Source organism: Hylaeus volcanicus, chromosome 9 (assembly GCF_026283585.1).
Source record: "Hylaeus volcanicus isolate JK05 chromosome 9, UHH_iyHylVolc1.0_haploid, whole genome shotgun sequence".
In the NCBI taxonomy this organism is placed as follows: domain Eukaryota; kingdom Metazoa; phylum Arthropoda; class Insecta; order Hymenoptera; family Colletidae; genus Hylaeus; species Hylaeus volcanicus.
In genome coordinates, this window is record NC_071984.1 from 2,617,937 (window position 1) to 2,640,433 (window position 22,497).

Here is a 22,497-nt window from a genome sequence, read left to right on the forward strand (position 1 = left end):
TTATTTATGTCGAAAGTCTAGCCAGGCAATCGATCGCGAACGAGTTACTGCGAGCAACGTGACCATTAAGCAGATGGCGCGAAATTCAAATTGAAAAATGAGAATACGAAAAGAATTAAAAGACGTAGGGGTGTGAATTTTTAAAAAAATATCACCTTATAGGGGATGATAAAACGAAACTTTTTTCTATGTACAGTTTGATCATAGGACATTCGGTTTTCAAAATAAAAATTCAAAACTTAGAAGACCTTTCTCTCCTGAATTCTATTACATTTGCAATGGTGAAACTGAAAGTATCGTTAGTTGACAATTATTTATTTGACGGATTTGAAAAAAATACCACCTTATAGGGGATGAAATGACGAAACATTTTTGTAGTCGCAGTTTGTTCATAGGACGTTTAGTTTCAGAGATAAAAATTCAAAACTTGGAAGACCTTTTTCCTGAGATCTCGCAGTGATTCTGTTGCTGTTGTCTTAAAGAAAAAAAAAAGCAACAGTCGAACAATCGAATTTGAAAAAAAAAAATATCAGCTTGTAGAGAACGACAAAACGAAACTTTTTTATCTGTACAATTTATTCATGCGACGTTTAGTTTCAGAGATAAAAATTGAAACCTTAGAAGATCCTTTACATGAAATTCAATTTTAACGAACTTCAAACTTTTCAATTTTTATTGTTGAAACTAAACGTCCTGTGAATAAACTATAAAAATAAAAAAGTTTCGTCTCATCATCCTCTATAAGCCGATATTTTTTAAAAATTGATTTAACGAAGATAAACAGACATAACCCAGACCTAACCCAGACCTTTTTCCTGAAATTCATATTCTCCAACGAACATCGAGTTTTTAATTTTTATTTTTGAAACTAAGGGTCCTACGAAAAAACTGCAAGTATAAAAATAGTTTCGTCTCATCATTCCCTATAAGCCGATATTTTTTTAAAACTGACTTAACGAAGATAATCAGACATAACCCAGACCTAACCCAGACCTTTTCTCTGAAATTCAATTTTTCCAACGAACTTCAAACTTTTCAATTTTTATTTTTGAAATTAAGGGCCCTACGAATAAACTGCAAGTATAAAAAAAGTTTCGTCTCATCATTCCCTATAAGCCGATATTTTTTTTAAAGTGATTTAACGAAGATAATCGGACATAACCCAGACCTAACCCAGACCTTTTCTCTGAAATTCAGTTTTTCCAACGAACTTCAAACTTTTCAATTTTTATTTTTGAAATTAAGGGCCCTACGAATAAACAGCAAATATGAAAAAAGTTCTCTTTCATCAACCTCTACAAGCTAATATTCTTTAAAAATTGCTTGAAAGGGTTAAGTTTGGAATAGCTTTGTACGTCAAGGCGAGAGTCGTCCTTTGGTCGACTAGGCAAGATGGCGCGAAATTCAAATTGAAAAATGACAATACGAAAAGAATGATCAAAAGGGTAGAGAATTATTAAATAGAATTTAGAAGTAGCTGGTTAATTATGTTTGGAAAAGCTTTGTACGTCAAAACGAGAGTACTACGCGTCCATTGGTCGACGGTAGTGGTCGTCGATGGGTCGGCCAATGGGAAATGGCGTCGTTCTTGCGGGGAGAAATAATGCAGTCGTCAAGTCAAGGGAGCAGTCTGCTCGCGATAATTGTGTAGCAATCTAGCAATTGACAGTGCAGTGGAAAATATCGTGCATGTAGGTGCGTCTCTCAATTCGATCAAAAATTACAGTTTAATTTACAATGTCATCGCCTACACAAGTGGTGAGTAATATTTTTTCTCATCGATCGCCGATTATCCCTGTTCCATTTACACGTTTTCGTTCCTATTCGCCTTCAGGCGCTCTCCTACTTCCTTTATTCGTCGAATAAAATAATTCGAGCGATCGCCTCTTTGTTTTCGTTCGTTCGAAACGAAGGACAAACGTGCCCGCCGTGGCTCAGTTTCGAACAGCTGTTTTCTTTGTTTTGAATTACTGCTATCAGTCCGTGCGACACACTTCCCTTTTCTTTGCTATTAATAACTAATGTTGGCAGTATTGTTCGTTCGGTTGCAAATAAATGTTCGTTCGTTCCGTTTTTCCATTTTTTTTGTACTTAAAATCTAGTTAAAACTACTTTCTACTAAGAATAACAATTTTCAGTAGGAATTACATTAATTCCGATTTCGAATCGAATTTGCAATTGATGAATACTTCATTGTCTTCACAGAGTTGCTTCGATTATCTAATGATCGTTGACATTGCCATTCTTTAAGTAATAAAGTCAGTTCTCGAGATATTTCTCACAGAATCGAAACATTGCTTTGTTTACGTTCTTGTCTTTGAATTATGCATAATCTACATAAATATCGAATCTAATCTTGTATTCGCAAAGGCTCTGTGTACACATTTCAGTCCGATTAATTTGCCTGTAAAGCGAAACATGTAGAAATAATTGTGCGACGGATTAAGCATTGTTTGCGGGTTGTAAAGAAACACCAATGTTATGATGCCACAAAAACAGAAAAGAAACATTGATATACTATCACCTAACGATAACGCCAGTTACAATTCACGCTGTCTTATCTTATCCCTTGCATTCGTTTACTTTCCTTTTCCTTTGTATTCCCAGCGACATACAATTTTCCCAAGTTAATGGATCGCTTTGTTTACATGTGCATTACCATTCTTTTGTCCTGCAAAATTATCAATGAAAATTTATGCACAGCGAGTCAATTTATTGTCAATGTGATTGGTATCGATGATAAAGCAAAAGCCAGACAAAAGAATGATATCTTTCTGATATTCATTGTGGCGTGTATGTAAATTAATATGTATATAATACGAAATAACATTTACTCTAAACGATATGTGTCTTTTAAAGTAATTGATTTCACCTATACCAGTGCCATCGCTGACCTCTGCCTAACAAGATTGTTTTTTTCTGTTTAAACACCTTATTTGCCGAGACAGTCTTGATAGAGATACAAAAATTATTACCTATGAAATGTCACGTTATTGAATGAAATAGAAACCCAGCGAAAGGGTCAGTTGTGTGACCAATCGCTTTAATAAATTGAAGTTTAAAATTGAAGCGTAGGGAGGAGGTCAGTTGTGTGACCAATCGCTTTAATAAATTCAAGTTTAAAATTCAAGCGTAGCGTCGAGGTCAGTTGTGTGACCAATCGCTTTAATAACCTAAAGTTTATTTTTATATGAAAATGAGGATATCGTTGTCTCGGCGAGGAAAGTGTTGGCCGCATCACAAGCACCTGACTCTCGACTCCAATTTTCTCGTTTTGTCTGTTACAGTTAAAAAGTGTCGGGCCAAAGCTAGTCCCGTTCTTTAAAAGCGTGTCCGTGTATTTTATATTACTGGCCGAGCAACCGTCACTACTGACGGCGTGTTTCAAGTGTTTGCCAATTATAAGTCTTATCGTCTTTGTTCTTCTACACGGAATTAGTTTATCGCAGGAGTAAGTCCGACACAATTTTGCATGCGCCCGATCCCTTCATTTCTCGCCTTTGCTTTTCGCATAATTAGACCAATTAACAAGTGCACGCGTCATTTTAATTTGTGGGTACGCCATTAACCTTTTGACTGCGAACAGCGTATATATATATATGTAAAATATGAAAAAAAACATAACTAGCAATTAGATAAACGGATTTCAATGATCAAAGCGGGAAACTTCGACCGTTTGAGTGAAGAATTTTTAAAAAATATCAAACTATCTATTTTTTAGTTTCTTTGGGTAAAAAAACATGTAAAATGTTGCATGATATTAAAAAATCCATAGTTCTCTTAATAATGAACATTTTGGATCGAAACTTTTTTTCCTTGTAGATATCGCGGAAACTTACGAAAAATATATTGAAAGTTTTCCTCTAAAGTAAAAACGCAATTTTTTAAAAATGGGAGAGTGATTTTTTTGGGAATTCTCTAGGGGCCCCACTGTCGATTTTGGAAAAATTCCAAAATTGTTTATAAAAATTATTCTTCGCTTCTTCGGTCAAAATGCAACATTTTTCGTTAAATAACATATAAGCGCAACTTCTACTTTTTACGAGAAAAAAATTACGCAAGTAAAAAAGAAAAATTGTTTTGAAAAAAAGTGATCCTTTGAAAAAATGTTTCAAACAAAAGTTGTGTATCTCGAGGAGATATGAAATTGTTGTCAAACATATGTTTTCGTGAAATAAATATTTTTCGAGATATTTGAATTTTTATTCTTTTGACTTATTGAATTTTTATTAAATTTTTTTCTCGTAAACGATAGAAGTTACGCCTACATGTTATTTAACGAAAAATGTTGCATTTTGACCGACAAATTGAAAAATAATTTTTATAGAAAATTCCGATATAGAAAAAAAAATCGTAATGTGTACGGAAATTTGTAAACGTTTTACAAAGATATCTCGAAAAATATTCGTTTTCTGAGAAAATATATTTGACAACAATTTCGTATCTCCTGGAGATACACAACTTTTGTTTGAAATATTTTTTCAAAGGATCACTTTTTTTTTCAAAACAATTTTTCTTTTTTACTTTCGGAATTTTTTTCAGTTAAACAGTAGAAGTTACGCTTACATGCTATTTAACGAAAAATGTTGCATTTTGAACGAGGAAGTCAAAAATAATTTTTACAAACAATTTTAGAATTTTTCCAAAATCGACAATGGGGCCCCTAGAGAATTCTCGAAACAATGATTCTCCCATTTTTAAAAAATTGCGTTTTTACTTTAGAGGAAAACTTTCAAAATATTTTTCGTAAGTTTCCGCGATATCTACAAGGAAAAAAAAGTTTCGATCCAAAATGTTCATTATCAAGAGAGCTACGAATTTTTGAAAATTGAACAACTTTTTTCTCGTTTTTCCGCCAAAATGAACTAATAAATTGGATCTTCCGATAGTTCGACATTTTAAAAAAATTCTTTACCCGAAGACGCGCAGTTTCCCGTTTCGATCATCGAAATCCGTTCATCCAATCGCGAGTTATGATTTTTTGAAAATCGATTTAACGAATTGAAGTCTGCTGCAGAAAAATCTCTCTTGGTTTCGATGTTAGGTATAGTTTGACGTTGATCGTTCTGTTTTTTTTTTTTTTTCTTTAATAGTACGATACGCTTTTTTATTTGTAATGGTTCGAGTGGTTTATTCAAAGATTTACGGCGAGATCTGTAGATAGAGCCTATTCAGGATTGTTGGAGGTCAACTGCAATTGTAAACGATTGACTTCGAGAAATTGATCGACTTTATCGATGATTTATTTGTTTACGCCGATACTCTGTTATTTCAATGCCGATAAACGGTTGACGCATTTTCGAACTTTAAATAGTACATATTTGTACTTTGGTCGAAGCTACATCATTCGGATAAACAAATAGCGTGTACAATGCAATTAAACGATTTCTTATAATCCTCTAGTAAATTACTCGACATGATAGTCGATCCTCCAACGATTTTGAACGACCCTTACTCCACGCATTTCACTGTGCGTGCCCCAAAACGCAGGATTAAAATATAAATAACATATACAGGGTGCCCCAAAAATGTTGTAACACCTTGAAAGAGGTGGTTCGGGGGGTGATTTGAAACAACTTTTTCCTTAGCGAAAATGTTGTCCGAGGCTTCGTTGAGGAGATATTAACGGAAAACGCTGACCAATCAGAGCGCGAGGCGGCCACGCTCCCCGACCAATAAAATCGCGAGTATGCCGATGGAGCGGGCGCGGTAGCGTATCAGCGCGGCCGCCTAGCGCGTAGCCTACGCTCCATCGGTATACTCGCGCTCTGATTGGTCGGGGAGCGTGGCCGCCTCGCGCTCTGATTGGTCAGCGTTTTCCGTTAATATCTCCTCAACGAAGCCTCGGACAACATTTTCGCTAAGGAAAAACTTGTTTCAAATCACCCCCCCGAATCATCCTTTTCAAGGACCTTCAACAGGTTTGGGACACCCTGTATATAGTAATAGGGAATTCGAACATCCAATCCGATCTATTCTGTCTATTCAAACATCATTTCTTAAACATTAATTGAATCATCAATAATACGAGTCTTTACAATTAAAATATCTATTTTCTATAGAAAATTCTTGACGCCCTTGCACTAGCAAATCGCACTACTATTTAAACATACATACATACATACATACATACATACATACATTACCCAACAACTATTCATACATCATTTCTCGAATATTAAAATATCCACAGAAAACTTTTTCTTTATAACCAAAATATCTATTTACGATTGAAAATTCTTGAGACCTTTACATCAGCAAGTCCCCAGTTACCTCGTGTAACTCGACGATTAGTTACACGCAATCTTGCCGCGGGTCACAATTACATTACGCCACGTAACAATTAAAGAGCCATTATCCTAAACGATCCAAGTGCGAATCTAATACGTGGGATTAGAGAAACAGAATACGTGCAATTACGCAATTAGTCATCCATCATTAGTGTGCATTTGTAGCGAACGACTAGTCACTTATTTGTCGTCCCGTCGGTGGTAAACGACTCGTCACTTATTCATCATCCGTTCGTGGTAAACGGCTCGTTACTTATATTTGCTGAATGAAGCATAGTCGAAGTAACAAGTGAACTGTACGCGAGTAATGATAGAAGGTCTGGCAAGCGAAAGAATTGATTCAGAGAATCGGTGGTCGGTTGACCCTTGTTACAGGACCGATATACACTATCCATGTAATGGAATATAATATCGAGACATACTCTTTTTATGCTTCCATGGAAGTTAGCAAGTATTGACTTAGGAGTTGGTGAAGCACCTACAAAGTAGAGGGGAGAGGGGATTACACTACCCGGCCCCCTTTTTTTTCGACCAGTCGCACTGCAACAGTATAATATTCTGATGCCTGAATAGTAACCCATTTTGCACTACTATGTGACTCTATTTTTCTTATTTACTTCCCATTACTTATATACCTCATTTTTATTGGTCGGCCCTAACCTAACCTTGAAAAAAACTAGGTCGGTCGGTCGGGATTCGAACCCGGGTTCTCAGGGTAGGAGTCGGCGACGCTACGCACTGCTCCACTGTCCAGTACTGGGCTATGTCTATTTATCTTCGTTGAATCAATTTTTAAAAAATATCAGCTTATAGGGAATGATGAAACGAACCTTTTTTATGTGTGTAGTTTATTCGTAGGGCCCTTAGTTACAGAAATAAAAATTAAAAACTCGAAGTTCGTTGGAAAAATTGAATTTCTGGAAAAAGGTTTGGGTTAGGTCTCGATTATGTCTGTTTATTTTCGTTAAATCAGTTTTTAAAAAATATCAGCTTATAGGGGTTGATGAGACGAAACTTTTTTATTTGGACAGTGTATCCACAGGACGTTTAGTTTCAACAATAAAAATTGAAAAGTTTGAAGTTCGTTAAAATTGAATTTCATGTAAAGGATCTTCTAAGGTTTCAATTTTTATCTCTGAAACTAAACATCGCATGAATAAATTGTACAGATAAAAAAGTTTCGTTTTGTCGTTCTCTACAAGCTGATATTTTTTTTTTTTTTCAAATTCGATTATTCGACTGTTGCTTTTTTTTTCTTTAAGACAACAGCAACAGAATCACTGCGAGATCTCAGGAAAAAGGTCTTCCAAGTTTTGAATTTTTATCTCTGAAACTAAACGTCCTATGAACAAACTGCGACTACAAAAATGTTTCGTCATTTCATCCCCTATAAGGTGGTATTTTTTTCAAATCCGTCAAATAAATAATTGTCAACTAACGATACATTCAGTTCCACCATTGCAAATGTAACAGGATTCAGGAGAGAAAGGTCTTCTAAGTTTTGAATTTTTTATTTTGAAAACCGAATGTCCTACGATCAAACTGTAAATAGAAAAAAGTTTCGTTATTTCATCCCCTATAAGGTGGTATTTTTTTTAAATCCGTCAAATAAATAATTGTCAACTAACGATACATTCAGTTCCATCATTACAAATGTAACAGGATTCAGGAGAGAAAGGTCTTCTAAGTTTTGAATTTTTTATTTTGAAAACCGAATGTCCTACGATGAAACTGTAAATAGAAAAAAGTTTCGTCTTTTCATCCCCTATAAGGTGGTATTTTTTAAAAAAATTCACACCCCTACGTCCTTAAAAATTTTCACCTAAAATCATCCCGTAGTCAAAGGGTTAAGGTTGCGGATCGTAATCGTTATTCTTGATATCGAATGTATCTGTAGAGTTTCATGGACATTCTCACACTTTCATTTGTCGCAAATGCATTAACTTCCGAGTCTACTAATAACAGTACGCATGATGTAAACGTCTATCTAGATTAACCCGTAGAAAATTTCCTTTCTGAATTGTAGACTGTATCCAACTCGATGGTTAACGAAAACAGATGCTCGTAAGAAATCGTCTGCTTCTTTCAGATACACCTTCTCCAGGAGAATATTGACGGGACTGATATTCAGTTGTATGGGCGACGCTCTGTTAGTATGGCCGAGCTGTTTCACGCCTGGAATGTGCATGTTTGCCGTCGCGCAGATAATGTACATCAGCGCGTTCGGTTTTATGCCACTTAACATAATGTTAGGTACAATTCTGTACGCTATGTGCTCGCTAGGTAAGACTCCCTATAAATTTTCCAGAAATATAAACTCACCCAATACTACTCTACAAAACTTGCAAACTTTCAATAATTCATTGACATTGAAATTAATTGATCGAATTGGGATCTTAACAATTCATTAATTGACTGAAGAAAAGAACTGAAAGGATAAATCAGGTGAGTTTGTTCTAACGTAACATTGTGTTCCAGTCATATACACATTGATGCCTGGTTTGAATGGTATACTGGTTGTCGGAGTTCCAGTTTACACTGTGTTGTTGACCACGATGGCATGGAGAGCCATCTCACGAGTTCAATTTTACAAGGTACACGCGGTATATCGTAAAACATAGCTGTGTAATTCTCGTAGGGTCTCTAATCACCTTCCAAGATTACAATGTGGCGTATACAGGGTGTCTCTCAGTCACATCTTAACGTGATGCAGTAACTCGACAGGTGATTCTCTATCGTCACCAGGTTTGACACAGCGAATCAACCAGGAATAATATTTGTGTAAGTTTAATTTCATTAGAACTCAAAGTGTCGATACAATAATTGTCGAAGGAGTAAGAGTGGTCTGATTCTCAAATCCCAAATTAGAAATCTCATCTTTCAAGTCAACCTGAGCTTAGCATTTCTGGCAATAGAATTCTAAGATATCTAGATTTGAGAATAAGGTCACCTTTACCTCACCGACAGTCATTTTATTGACACTTCGAGCTCCAATGAAATTAAACCTAAAGAAACATTATTGCTGATAGATTTGCTGCGTAAGACTCGAAATTCAATTCAGGAACTTTATCACATCATGCAAGTACTTGAAAAATAATGAGAAATGTTACCCGGGACACCCTGTATGTATAAATAATACAGACCGATACAGAATAATTCCTGCGTCACACAGTGTAATGCTTACAGTACAATGCTTATTAACGCAGAATAATGAAGAATATATTTGTATATTGTATATCTTGGTATAATTGCACCAGGAATTGTGGACGTGGACTAAATTATGCAGCTGCATCGGGGGCATATGCTTCCTCATATCTGATACCTTGCTGGGGTTCCACTACTTCCACACCCCGTTGCCTTACTCGCAGGTATAGCGATCAAAGCCGCACGCGAATCGGCCGAGTCAGCTTATCACTAATTCATGGGATTGCTTTTCCAGGTCTCCATAATGCTGACGTATTACGCGGCGCAATTGGGGATAGCGCTGAGCGCGGTGGGTTCTAAAAATAACAATAACGGTAGCAATAACAGAAACGACGCGGATCAAGTAAAGGGCTGAGAGGAAAGTCTTCTGCGTGGCTGTGAATATTAGGTTGGCTGAAAAGTTCATTCGGTTTGTCTCTATGGTTGCCTTCGCAGTGATTATTACTAACTTTGTGCTCACAACTTCTACGAATGAGACTTTTACTAAATCATGAATTTCTCTTTCGCATGCCTCAGAAGATGGAGAAAGATTGATAGAATAAAATGGACATGTTATAGATTAAATATAGGTACTTGTCTAGGTTAATCGATGAACTTTTTGGCCAATCCGATAGTATTTGAATGGTCTGTCTCACACCGCTCAAAACGACTAATATAATAGATATCAGTATTTAAACAACTATTCTAATAATTAATTTGCATAGTATCGATTGCATAAATTTCTCTGATTCCAACATTATGTGAAATGATTTTCACATACGATCTACATTCAATCCTTTTGAGCTGTACATTACAAATGGGAGACCATACAGTTTACCTTACTGTTAATATAATTGTCATTTTAAGTAGTTAGAGTGCACTCGATCGGAGTGACGTATAACAATGAAGAAACAGAGATCACGTGGATCACGAATCACGATACTGCCACGCTAGGCAACTTTTTATCCTCTTGAGTCATTGATACGCTATAAAAGATATCGTGACCTCTACAATTTGTTTTCGCTCATTTTTTTTTTTTTTATGTTACTTGTACTCGTCTGTAATTAAGGTGTTCCGTAATCATAGGAATGTTCGACATTTTAACTATCGCACACCTCGTGGTGTTTATAAATGCGATGGCCTCGCTGGCACGTGTCCCCACGTTTATTTGTATAATTCCAGTGCAACTATGTCAGTATTTCTCATGCATTCAGTAATTACAATGTTTATGAAAAAGTAACACGTGATCAGAAGTAAGCGTTACGAACCAAATCGTACTTTTTGTACAATAATGATAGGAAGGAATAGACTATTTCTACAGTTAAGATAGCCTGATAGACAGCTCCGATAAGAGCTGAACCTGCTGATAGTTAAATATGTATAGATGCAATTATGTAAATTACGAAAACTCTAGATGTCCGACGACGCTCTGAGCGTTGCTCTGAACGTTGCGAAGTCTCTACAATTTTATTAAGATACCGTACAACTTCTAGAACGAGTTTACTTAGAGTAGGTGTATTATTTTCCTACGTTATATCTCATAATAGAGACGCATTTAATCGATCGTATATCGCGACGTGCACGAACCAAAGCACACTGAATTCCGAGAGAAAAGATGTAACGTTATATTCTCAACGAGACTATTTTTTCTATCGATCCGAAAGAGACACCAAGCTTTCTTCGGTGAAGTGTATTTTGTATCTTTGGGACCTAGCGACGATAGCGATCGACTTCGTAGGTAATCGTAGCTCACCTGTACCGGATCTCAGACATATCACTCGATCGATCTTTCGAATCGTGAACATAATCTGAATTATTACGTTGTCCCGGAAGTTTCTTTCGCGAGTTGCACTCAATTATTTTATGTGGTCGTGTTTATATAAATAGACAATCTGATTTCATATATATATATATATATTCATGTTGTAACAGTAATGGAGCACAATTCAGTAATGCAACATAAAACATAAACTATTGTGCATGTATTACTTATTAATAAAGCGAAAGAAACTTTTTGGATAACCTAATACGTTAGCACGAAATACCAGAGCTGGATAAAAAATGACGAACGTTGGAAAAAACAATAAAGCGCGAAGAAACAGATTCTTTTCTTTTCTTCATTCACACTCGCCTTTATTCCGTTGAATCTTATTTTATTCAGCTCTATCGTTACACATATTGTAAACAGACATATTTAATGTTATTTAATAATAACGATATAGTTCACATGTTGAAGTGCGTAGCATAATACCGAAATCTAGGGTGCACGTATTTTAAAAATGAAACGTTCGACGATTATGTGATACTAAACGTTCTAGAGTTCTAAACTCTTAGAGTTATAGAAAATCGCTAGTCCTTTGAAAAGAAAAAAACTTCCAGGGAGACAAATCAAGTCTATTAAGTCACCTGTTAACGTAATATTTTTGTATGTTATTCGCCGTGGAACACTGTAATGCGAAAGATAACGATAAATAAACATCACGCGTTGCGTGAGCTTATGGCTGGCATTTCAAATTCTGTAAATCCTGAATTAGAAGAGAAAAATTATGTACATTTAAATTGTATTTTGTATATAATAATAATAAGTTTTGTTACTTCAGATACATCGTTATTGTATTCCCACTTGTTACTGCAAAACTAAAGTTTCCGCGTCGCCTCGACGTACTACGATCCCACTGGATTGCTTGCTTTCTTCCAAATGTTTTATTTTGCACTTGAAGAGCCTAGAAAAGAGGAAACATAAATTCTATATCGTATCCTTTAATATTTAGGTCGATAACAGGACACGCTTCTGTACTCACGACAAAATGTCGTTCCACATCTGCGCTTGTCTCTCCTGTGTCCCGCTGGTCTCCCTCAATTCTTCTCTTTCCAGCGTTAAATTTTTTATTTTCATCTCTTCCGAACGTATAGCGGCGTTCAATTCCTCCTTGATTTTTTTACCAGGCTCCGTGACCGTGGGATCCTGCAAACACGTTCCAATTATTCTACAATTCTGTTTAAATAAATAAATAAATAAATTCCACGAACCTCCGCGTCACGTTTCATTTTCTCCTCGATAGTTCTCATCCTGGTTACGAGCCTCTCCAGTTTCTCCTTTTCCTCGATATCCTTGGGTAATTAATAAATTATGTAAAGATTAAATGAATAAATTCTATAGAATGATTATATAGTTGATTATATGGTTACATTTTCAATTTTCGCTTTTAAGCTATCTATATCGGCCTGCAAATTATTGATGGACGCGTTCATGGTCGATTCAATATCGCTGTGAGCCTTTTCGGCTCTCGCGTGCTCCTGCTCGAACTCCCGTGATTTTCCTCGCAGCATGTGGACTTCTGTAACGTATTCAAATTACTAAGTATACTGATCGCGACGTCCGTATCAGTCTCGACGTAATCGACGATTAAGATACAATCAGATTGGCTTTGAAAACGTTACATGTATTATTGATTTATTACAAATTGCGACAGGATGCTCGCGATTACAGACTAATTTTACGTAAGCGAGTGATCGTTATATGTAGAAGTGCCGACAAAGTATTCGCTATTCGCGATACGTGGGCAAGTTCGTACCATTTACTAGCGGAATCAGCTTGGCTCGCATCGCGGAGATGTCTTGGGACAAGCGAAGGTTCATTGAGGACGCGTTTTCTTTCGTCAGGTCATCCAAAGTGTTTCTCTTTGCTGTCTCGAATATTTCTTTCGTTTGGTTGCATTGGTCAAGCTGAAATTATTGTTCAATTTGAGTACGGAGAAGAAAACATTCTATTCGCAGGACTCTATCTTTGAATTTACTTATGTACACTTTATGTACGTAGGCTGCGAATCTTTATATATGTACCTAGGATAGTTAAACCTAAATAGGAAATTCATTTTACTCTGCGAATAGTATAATATCCAAAATAAAATCTTTCTAAACGTACCTAGGATAGTGAAACCTAAATAGAAATTTATTTTACTCTATGAATATCATAATATGCAAAATAAAATCTTTATAAACGTACCTAGGATTGTTAAACCTAAATTGAAATTTATTTCACTCTACGAATATCATAATATGCAAAATAAAATCTTTATAACTTAGATTTATAACCTAAATCTTTATAATCTAGAATAGTTAAACCTAAATAGAAATTTATTTTACTCTACGAACATCATAATATGCAAAATAAAATAAAATCTTTATAACCGTAACTAGAATAGTTAAACCTAGATAAAAATTTATTTCACCCTGCGAATACTATAATATGAAAATAAAATCTTTATAACCGTACCTAGGATAGTTAAACCTAAATTGAAATTTATTTTACTCTATGAATATCATAATATGCAAAATAAAATCTTTATAAACGTACCTAGGATTGTTAAACCTAAATTGAAATTTATTTCACTCTACGAATATCATAATATGCAAAATAAAATCTTTGTAACTTAGATTTATAACCTAAATCTTTATAATCTAGAATAGTTAAACCTAAATAGAAATTTATTTTACTCTACGAACATCATAATATGCAAAATAAAATCTTTATAACCGTAACTAGAATAGTTAAACCTAGATAAAAATTTATTTCACCCTGCGAATACTATAATATGAAAATAAAATCTTTATAACCGTACCTAGAATAGTTAAACCTAGATAGAAATTAATTTTACTCTTCAAACATTATAATACGAACTTTACTTTCAACATTTTCTGATATTATTGCATACATTGTGCATTTCTTGTACATTAAAATTTCTTACAAATGCATGAAAATCGGAAATCTACTTGTACGATGAAAAAGATTGCGTTTAAATTATACCTGATTCTCCAAGATGGCTGTGGTGCGATAGAGAACACTGTTTTCAGCGTTGAGCCACGCGAGCTCGCCCTTGCAGTGTTTATAAAGCGTGCTCCTAGTCTTCAAACGGTTAATATACTTCTTCAACTCGTCCCCTTTCGGTGCTGCATCCTCCACAGCCATTTTCGACAGTTCGCGTTTCTCTTCCAGTTTCGCCTGTAATTCTTGCAGAGAGTTCTCCGTCTTCTCTAATCGTTCCAGTACGTTTCTTTTGATATTAGCCACGGCAGCCGCTTGCTGCCTGAACGTTTCCATTTTGTCGATATTGCTGGTTGAAATCTAAACAGATACAATTGGTCACACACAGCGTATGATCACAGAGAAGAAAAACAACCGAGATGCTCACCTTGCGCTCCACCAGCTCTTGAATCTCCTTGGCGATGGTGTCCAACTTGTTTCTCAACATAGTTATCTGCTCAGGACCTAAATAGGAGTACTGCTTCACCGCGGTTAGAGCCTTCATCCGGTTCTTCCTGGCGTTCAACTCGGCAGGCTGCTTTTCGTTTGTAATTATGGTCTGAACAGTGACCACCTCGGACAGTTGTCGCAACAGGGTTTGAGGAGTCACTTCGTTCTCGTCCCTCTTCAAAATTTCCAGCTCTCTTTCCAGCCTTTCCAGGGAAATCTAAAATATTAGCGACGTTACGATACTGTTACGTTAATAAAAAGAATAGGTATGTTTATATCATTTCATTTCTGACCCGAGTGCTTTTCAAATGATTTTTACACATGTTCTTGTTGTAGATACAAAGGAAATCCTCCTTAAAACTTTTCAAGAGGTCGTTTCACTCATCTTTAACTACAACATGATTTACTTTATTATAATTATATATAACGACATCCAGAGTTTGTGTAATAAATGTTCTATTGTGCGTAATGGGTTGTAACCTACATTAATAACAGTTCCTTACTGCTTCGACAAACTTGAAAGTCGGTTATGTATAATTCTTATGACAAAACCTGCTTATCGATAACAAATGGAACATGCCTATATTTCGCTTTGCATGAGACCATGTATATTTTGCATATCTCATACGACCTTCAGATGGTAGACTTTGTATATTAAAAATAATTCCATAAATAGACAACAATGGCGGTTACTATTGCAAGTGGAAGGTTCATCGACCACTGACGATTGTTAATTACATTCTACCATACCTGTAGTCGAGATACGAGCTCTCTCTCTTGCTCCTCCTGCAGCGCAAGTTCGCGTTCCTTGTCCCTCTCCACGCGCAGCGCTCTAGCAGCGTCTAACAAATGAATTCCCGCTTCCGCTTTCGCCTTCATCTTATCGATGCGTATGGTCACCGCCTGCGAATCATATCGACGCGATAAACATACTAATGAAACGATCCAGTCGCATTATAGGTACTTTCCTCACCTCCTTTTCTCTCTCCATCGTCTTTAGGTCAGCGGTGAGCTCGCTGGCGTTCTCGAAATTCTGAATGCAACAAACGTGAAACTCGATGATGCATTGATAATGCGAGATTACTTTTTTTTACCTTCTTCCCTATCTCTCTCTCCTTGTGAACAGTTTTGAAGCGATCGATCAAAGCGTTGTACTGCTCGTACAAAGAGGAAACCTCGGGGTCGCTCAAATACTCGTCGGGAACCTCCACCTGATTGGAGAGAATCGAATCGTTAATGACTTTGACAGGTATGCATATAGTTACTAAGGTGGTCCTTATTTTAACTCTTTGCACTCGAGGACTTTTTTCTGGTATCTGCCAGCAACTTGAGATGTTTCTTAGCATTGCCATGAATTCTAAGCTATCTAGATTTGAGAATAAGGTCACCTTTACCTCATCGACGATCATTTTATTGACACTTAGAGCTCCAAAGAAATTAAACGTAAAGAAAAATTAGGTATTGTAGATTTGCTGCGTGGGACCTAATGGTGACTGAGAGTCACCTCTCGAGTGCAAAGGGTTAAAAAGGTGGATGTATATGTCCACAATTATTATAATCTATGGAGGCTTTAATTCCAAAGTCTTCGACATATGGAGTACTCCGGAACTCCAACTTTGGAGAACTACGAAGAAATCTGGAGATATTCCACCATTTTTGCATTAGCCCTTTGCACTCGAGGCCTTTTTTTCTGGTATCTGCCAGCAACTCAAGATGTTAAAGCATAGCTTTACCCGTAACCACAGATTTTGTGTAATTAAAATTGCAAAAATACATTACAAAGCATTACAAAATTATATATATCACATTACCTAAGTATCAATGGCAATTTAAAAAATTAATTACACGAAATCTGTGGTTATGGGTAAAGTTATACTCTTCGCTGTAGGTATATACCTTCACCAGGAAGCGAGATAAATAGGCTCTCTTTCGAACAGTCTCCACGTGGGACAGGAGCCAGGTCAAGATAGGGTGAATCGTCTCAGGATCACCTCGAATGAGACCTTGCCTGCGTAAGTAAAATTAAACTGATTAATTAATTGCAGTGTGTTACCTAATCAGTCCTGATTCATGCGTTTAATTCGACCTTGGCAGTGCAAATCAAATTCGAGTAAAAGGGATGCGAGCAGTAGAAATAAAATTAAATAAGAATTAATTACAATGTGTGACTTAAGTGATATTCAATGACTCGACTAGTGCATTTAATTAGATTTTGATAATAATTCACTAAATTAAGCTGGAGTAAAAGCAATGTAGATCCTCCACTTGAAGGACCCCGAAAGAAGTTTACCTAAAACTCACAGGATCCATCTGTGGTTGATAGTTGAGTACCCGAAGAACGAAGAGAATATTGATGGCAGTCTCTTCAGGTGTCTCATTCTTTGCATCGTTGTCACTCTGGTCCTCTATCTTGATCAGCACCTCTCTCAATACCTGCAATAAACAACTCTAAATAAAAAGAAGCCTCCACATCAACAAACTAACGTTCAATCAATGAATTAAAAATCGGTTGAACCAGAAGAAAATTGTCATGGAACGACGCTTACTTGCAAGAGTTCCTCAGGGCTCAGAGAATTGAAATATATAATGTTGTAATTACGTCCCAACAACTTGTTCACTTCCGTAACGATAAACTTCATGTTTTCCTTCATGATCGTGCCTCGATTTCCTCTTTTTCTCCAAAGTGTACAACCGACAACAACAACCAGAGGAAAATGGAAGTAAATACTGTCGGTGTGTTATTACAATCGGTTGTCCTGACAACGATACCTCCTCTCTCAAAAGTATATGTATACAAGCTCCACGCGCAAACGACAAATATTTGCAGTTTCCATCGTGACCTCTCCATCAAATTCGCCAATTAGGCAAAGTACATGGTGGTACATGAGCTTCGAAGCCTCAAAAGGTCACACACAACTTCCAACTAATTGTTAGATATCATCAGTATCGATTTTACCATAATTTCAGCGCTACACTTCAATATTTATCGGAACGCATTAATAATAAATCGTCATAGAAACAACAGGGGGTGCATATATATATATAAATCGTACATTAAATTTTCATACAACGCATAAATTGTTACTTCAGACTATTTTTATTTTTCATATCGTAGAAATTCTCGCTATCGGGATACTCTAACGTCTTCACGGTAAATAAGAAGCGCATTAAATTATAAATTTTCCTTTAAGAATAATCATTACCTTTATTAAAAGAAACTTTGTATTTTTTTTTGTTTTTTTGAGACACAAGATCAGTAGCGGACAATTAAATATCGCCTCGCTGCAATTTTCGATATATTCTTCAAAACTTAACGTACGATTTTCTCGTTATAAAATTGCAGGTCTTTCACAGATGCTCGGTCGCGAAAGAGTTTTTGCTCGGTACGTGATCTACGTGAAAAGTCGAATTTGTTCCAGGCGAACGGATCCTTTGATATACAACACAATAATATATATATATTTAAATCTTGCGGGAATTCATATATATCAGCGGTGTGTCGATTTTTCTGAGCATAGTTTATTTCATAATACTATACTGAAACCTTAATTTTACTATTTAACAAACCTCAACCCTAAACAGTGTCAGTTTTCCTTTTTTTTTTTTTTATCTCTTTAAATATATTTTTTAATAGATGCCGCTAGAACAACATTATCTGTTTCTTTTTATTCTTCTATTCGCTTATGTGCGTTAACAGGTGAAAGAGAGTAGACCGAAGTTACGTCGACTGAAAAATATTTACCGGTAAAAGTCGGCCCGAGCATGATCGAAAATGCGTGCGTGTGTTTATGTGTGTTTATGTGTGTTTTTCTCCGTCTTTCTCGTCTCTGTTCTGCTGTTCTAGTTGTACAATTACACGTTACGGGGTGCGGGCGACTCTTTTTCCTCGACTCTTACAATATCGTGTTATAAAAATGGTTTTGTGAAGTCTTATAAAAGAACCATGCTAGTCATACTTGTGACGATGTTTAATAATCAGTCTAAAATTTGAACAATGTAGCAACATCGTGATAATCAAATACTGCATGAAAAATCATTTGAAGATTGCACTATATATAAATAGTATAATATATATATGTATAATCTATATTTATCATATATATATAAGTACCGTAATATTGGGTAGTGGATGTTACATAAAGGAGAGAATTTAAATGGGCTGAATACATGTACAACGTTTTTTTTTCCAAAAATAAAAGAACGAAACGAACCAAAAGACGAATACAATAATAATAGTGTAATAATAAATGTTTCTCTCTAAGGATGTATAATCGCCTTATGATATAATACGTTCGCAAATAGTTCCTCTCGGTGCAATATAAAAAACTGCAAAATTATGATCGTCGGCTCGATCACGGATATTTATGCGACATCGTGTGTTAGCATCATTTTAATTTTAAATAGTTATTACGCTCGAATGCACGATATCGCGACGCATCGGTAATATTAACCTTTTCCTTAGCCTCCAATCCTTGAACTTGTAAGAATGTCAGAAGTCAAACGAATCAAAGAGTCAACGAATCCGTTGCGCAGCATCACAGAACGAAGGGACAATTTACAAGTCGCGCGAAAAATAAATGACTCGCAGGCAACCGACATCGGCCTTTGCTCGAATTCGTTTCTCGACTATTCGAAAGAGCATTCCAGCACAATTCTCGGCAAGCGTCGGTAAAGACGATTAAAAAAAAAAATATATATATATATATGTCGCGTTCGAATATTTTCTTTTTATGAAAATTACGTACTCGTGAAACCCTCGTTAATTTAAAATTCGCCAGTACTGAAACTCAACCTCGCATCATTTCTATATACCTAATATAAAACAAGAACACAACAAACTTTCTGGCATACACGATACATTTCAACATGTAAGATTGTATGTCAAATTGGTTTACTTTTTTTCCCCCTTCGCTTTCGTTCGATCACTTTAGCTCCCTACCCTTTTTTGCAGTTTTCTACATAAATTTCCACAGTCGTCTCTTATCTCCCGAACGATAAGTAAAACAGCAAGTCAATAGCATCAATGTGTATATACTTTTACTCTTTTACTGGGAGCGTATTTCTCGCTTAAAAAACAAACGTTTTTCCATTGTATACAGAATGTAATTTCTCTTACAGATGGCGATGTGATTTAAGGTATTCCATGTAGCGTGTATGAAGGGAGGAAGAAAGGATGGTAAACATAGAGTACGAATCCAGTTTATCCGCTCTTGAAGAGGAGAATGGCTACCTGGCCCAGGTAGAAATAGATAAAATGTCTTGTTTCGTGCGTCACATAACTTCCAAAGTTACGTCCTACGATGCAGTGCCACGTCGGATTGTATTTTTTATCGAACTCTTTTTTAATAAAGGCTGCGATGTCCTGAAACAAACCGCGTTCGCTCAGTACTCCTTTCTATTACATTTTACGAGTGATCTATTACAGATTACAGGCCTATTACAGATTGCAGACCTATTACAGATACGTGTACCATTAGCATTCGTAAACACGATGTCTGTAACAGGTCTCGGTATGTTTCTGGAACTCACTTTCTCGATGTTATACTTTTCCAGCGCTTGGGTCGCACAGTCCACAGCGTCCTGCTGCATCTCCTCGGACATGTCTGCATTTTTTATCACGGCTTTCCTGTCCGACATCTTCGTAGTTCTGAAACCCCCCCAGGAGAAAGTGAGTACTTTTGACTGGTCGATGACAATAATTCTAATAGTACGTTGCTATTAGCTAGTCACAGTGGCGGAGCGCAGTGATGGGCACAACCCGTTGTTTGTCTCGTTTCTTCCGTTGAACATTTTTCAAAGAAAGAGAACATTTTTCAACGAGAGAAAGACATCGGCAAGCTTCAGATTTACTCGAAGGGTTATTCGCCAACGGTTTTGCCCGTCACTGGTGGATTGGTAGAGAGATTACTATGAATAATTATCGTAATGGTGGAAATTGAAATATCTTGAGAACCTGGAGTTGGGAATGCGCGCAATTTTGACAGTAGCGTAGACGTCATGTGCCGGCATGATAGAATCGTGCATAAAAACGATCAGGTTAATAAAGGAAGAAACGAGCGCGTAGACGATAACGGAGACGAAACGCGGGAGGATAATGTTTTGTCGATACGACACGACACGACACGACGATGGGAATAATAATCGACTAGCACGCGATCTCAGAGATCGGTACCGGAATTAAGAAAACATGCCTGCGAAGGATTTCTTCGATTTCGTTGCTGAAAATAATTCGTTGAGAAAATTCGTACCGAAGTTGACGTATAAGTCGCCTCGTTCCCGGTCGAAAACGAAAAATACATTTCTAAAGGAATAACAATCGACATACCTTTCGGGATTGACACTCTCACCAGCGGACACAGTTGTAAACGATCGTTAGGTTGAACCGCGACGATTGCGCGTACTTATTTCTGTTTTTATTCTATGGGAACGGATTTTAAACACGAGAAATTTTCGTTCGCTCAAGCCGACAGCGACTATTGCTCGATCGAGTTCAAGACTGAAGTGCCCGTACCGCGATCCTGGCCTCTGATTGGCCCGCGATTAGGGTCTTCTATCAGGGTCTTCTATCGGCCCGGCATGCATCGCTGCTAGCAACCCGCGTAAACATGAATTCGGAAATCGATCGAATATCGTTCTACGCGCGAACTTATGCTCGTGTTTAGAACGCTCGGAGCGCGATTTTTCGGGAATTATTTATAATAAAGAATTGACGAAGAGGGTATTGGAACGTTGATGATCGAATGTTTTTGAGCATTTGATATTCTTTTTGTATTTATTCGTGTAAATATCGACGAATAAATTCAAAATTTCTCTACGTAGATTTTATGGTTATGTTTTCGCTTGCAGAGCAATTTATACGGAATTATTTGTAATAAAGAATTGACGAAGAAGGTATTGGAATGTTGAAGATCGAATGTTTTTGAGCATTTGATATTCTTTTTGTATTTATTCGTGTAAATATCGACGAATAAATTAAAAATTTCTCTATGTAGATTTTATGGTTATGTTTTCGCTTGCAGAGCAATTTATACGGAATTATTTGTAATAAAGAATTGACGAAGAAGGTATTGGAATGTTGAAGATCGAATGTTCTTGAGTATTTGATATTCTTTTTATGTTTATTTGTGTAAATATTGATAAATCATTCGAAAATTTTTCTATGTAGGTATTGTACTCATGTGTTGTGTACAGATCGATTTCTCTGGAAGTTTAGTAGGTAAGTCGGGTGAGTTCTAACTTACCGGCACAGGGGGAGGTTGTGGCGGAGGGGAAGCTAGATTGGGACGTTGGGACCTTGTGATCTTGGAATCTTGGGACTTTGGACGTTGGGATTTGGAACTTTTGGAACTTGGAATCTTGGTACCTTTGGACCCTATGACCTTGGGCCCTGGGACGTTGGAACTTTGAGACTTTCAGACCCTGGGACGTTGGAATCTTGGGATCTTGTGACCTTGACGCTTTGGAATCTTGGAACCTTGCGACCTTGGGATCTTAGGACCCTGGGACTTTGGGATCTTGGAACCTTGGACTTCCCCTGCGGACCCCTCTCTCACCCCCACCCCCGGAGCCGTTAAATTAGAACTCTGACTTACCTACTATTATTCATAAAAATTAACTAAAAAAGAAACTATTGGAACGTTGTACCACGAATTTTGTTTCACATTCAATATTCTTTTTACATTAGGTCTACCGGAAAATTCTGTCCATTCTGACAAGATGTCATCAATAATGATGAAAATGATATTATTCAATATAATTTATTCAAGGTAT

General features: G+C 36.6%; 3 protein-coding genes across 4 annotated transcripts; 1 reads left to right on the top strand and 2 right to left on the bottom strand.

Annotated features, from left to right (window-relative positions):
• Positions 1 to 17: 17 nt before the first annotated feature.
• Positions 18 to 10,698, top strand: LOC128882068 (lysoplasmalogenase-like protein TMEM86A). The gene is made up of 6 exons (XM_054133642.1): positions 18 to 1,758; positions 3,288 to 3,451; positions 8,380 to 8,573; positions 8,769 to 8,884; positions 9,548 to 9,658; positions 9,730 to 10,698. Exons 1-6 carry the CDS (start codon positions 1,738 to 1,740, stop codon positions 9,847 to 9,849), a joined length of 726 nt encoding a protein of 241 aa, XP_053989617.1. The 5' UTR covers positions 18 to 1,737; the 3' UTR covers positions 9,850 to 10,698.
• A 584-nt stretch (positions 10,699 to 11,282) lies between these two features.
• LOC128882066 (intraflagellar transport protein 81 homolog) lies at positions 11,283 to 17,595 on the bottom strand. Of its 2 annotated transcripts, XM_054133640.1 has the most exons (14): positions 17,274 to 17,595; positions 17,018 to 17,160; positions 16,624 to 16,735; positions 15,822 to 15,938; positions 15,701 to 15,760; positions 15,478 to 15,630; positions 14,666 to 14,944; positions 14,281 to 14,598; positions 13,049 to 13,199; positions 12,663 to 12,811; positions 12,504 to 12,584; positions 12,275 to 12,438; positions 12,069 to 12,196; positions 11,283 to 11,998 (listed from the first exon to the last, which is right to left on the bottom strand). In XM_054133640.1, exons 1-13 carry the CDS (start codon positions 17,376 to 17,378, stop codon positions 12,100 to 12,102), a joined length of 1,929 nt encoding a protein of 642 aa, XP_053989615.1. In that variant the 5' UTR covers positions 17,379 to 17,595; the 3' UTR covers positions 11,283 to 11,998; positions 12,069 to 12,099. The 2 variants fall into 2 exon arrangements, with proteins under 2 accessions (XP_053989615.1, XP_053989614.1); XM_054133639.1 differs by having other exon boundaries at positions 11,283 to 12,196.
• Positions 17,596 to 18,677: 1,082 nt separating this feature from the next.
• On the bottom strand, positions 18,678 to 21,234 carry LOC128882070 (dynein light chain 2, cytoplasmic). Its single transcript, XM_054133644.1, has 3 exons — positions 21,053 to 21,234; positions 20,257 to 20,374; positions 18,678 to 20,089 (listed from the first exon to the last, which is right to left on the bottom strand). The coding sequence occupies exons 2-3, from the start codon at positions 20,362 to 20,364 to the stop codon at positions 19,928 to 19,930; spliced, it is 270 nt and encodes an 89-aa protein (XP_053989619.1). The 5' UTR covers positions 20,365 to 20,374; positions 21,053 to 21,234; the 3' UTR covers positions 18,678 to 19,927.
• Between the last annotated feature and the right edge of the window lie 1,263 nt (positions 21,235 to 22,497).

Excerpts from the sequence above, each read along its gene's own strand:
- LOC128882068 (XM_054133642.1), top strand. The coding sequence starts at position 1,738 with ATGTCATCGCCTACACAAGTG. Across the intron at positions 3,452-8,379 it reads GGAATTAGTTTATCGCAGGA|ATACACCTTCTCCAGGAGAA; the intron begins GTAAGTCCGACA and ends TGCTTCTTTCAG. Across the intron at positions 8,885-9,547 it reads CACGAGTTCAATTTTACAAG|GAATTGTGGACGTGGACTAA; the intron begins GTACACGCGGTA and ends TAATTGCACCAG.
- LOC128882066 (XM_054133640.1), bottom strand. The coding sequence starts at position 17,378 with ATGAAGGAAAACATGAAGTTTATCGTTACGGAAGTGAACAAGTTGTTG. Across the intron at positions 16,736-17,017 it reads ATGGATCCTGTGAGTTTTAG|GCAAGGTCTCATTCGAGGTG; the intron begins GTAAACTTCTTT and ends TTACTTACGCAG. Across the intron at positions 13,200-14,280 it reads CAGCCATCTTGGAGAATCAG|CTTGACCAATGCAACCAAAC; the intron begins GTATAATTTAAA and ends CAATAATTTCAG.
- LOC128882070 (XM_054133644.1), bottom strand. The coding sequence starts at position 20,364 with ATGTCGGACAGGAAAGCCGTGATAAAAAATGCAGACATGTCCGAGGAG. Across the intron at positions 20,090-20,256 it reads AAAAGTATAACATCGAGAAA|GACATCGCAGCCTTTATTAA; the intron begins GTGAGTTCCAGA and ends GGTTTGTTTCAG.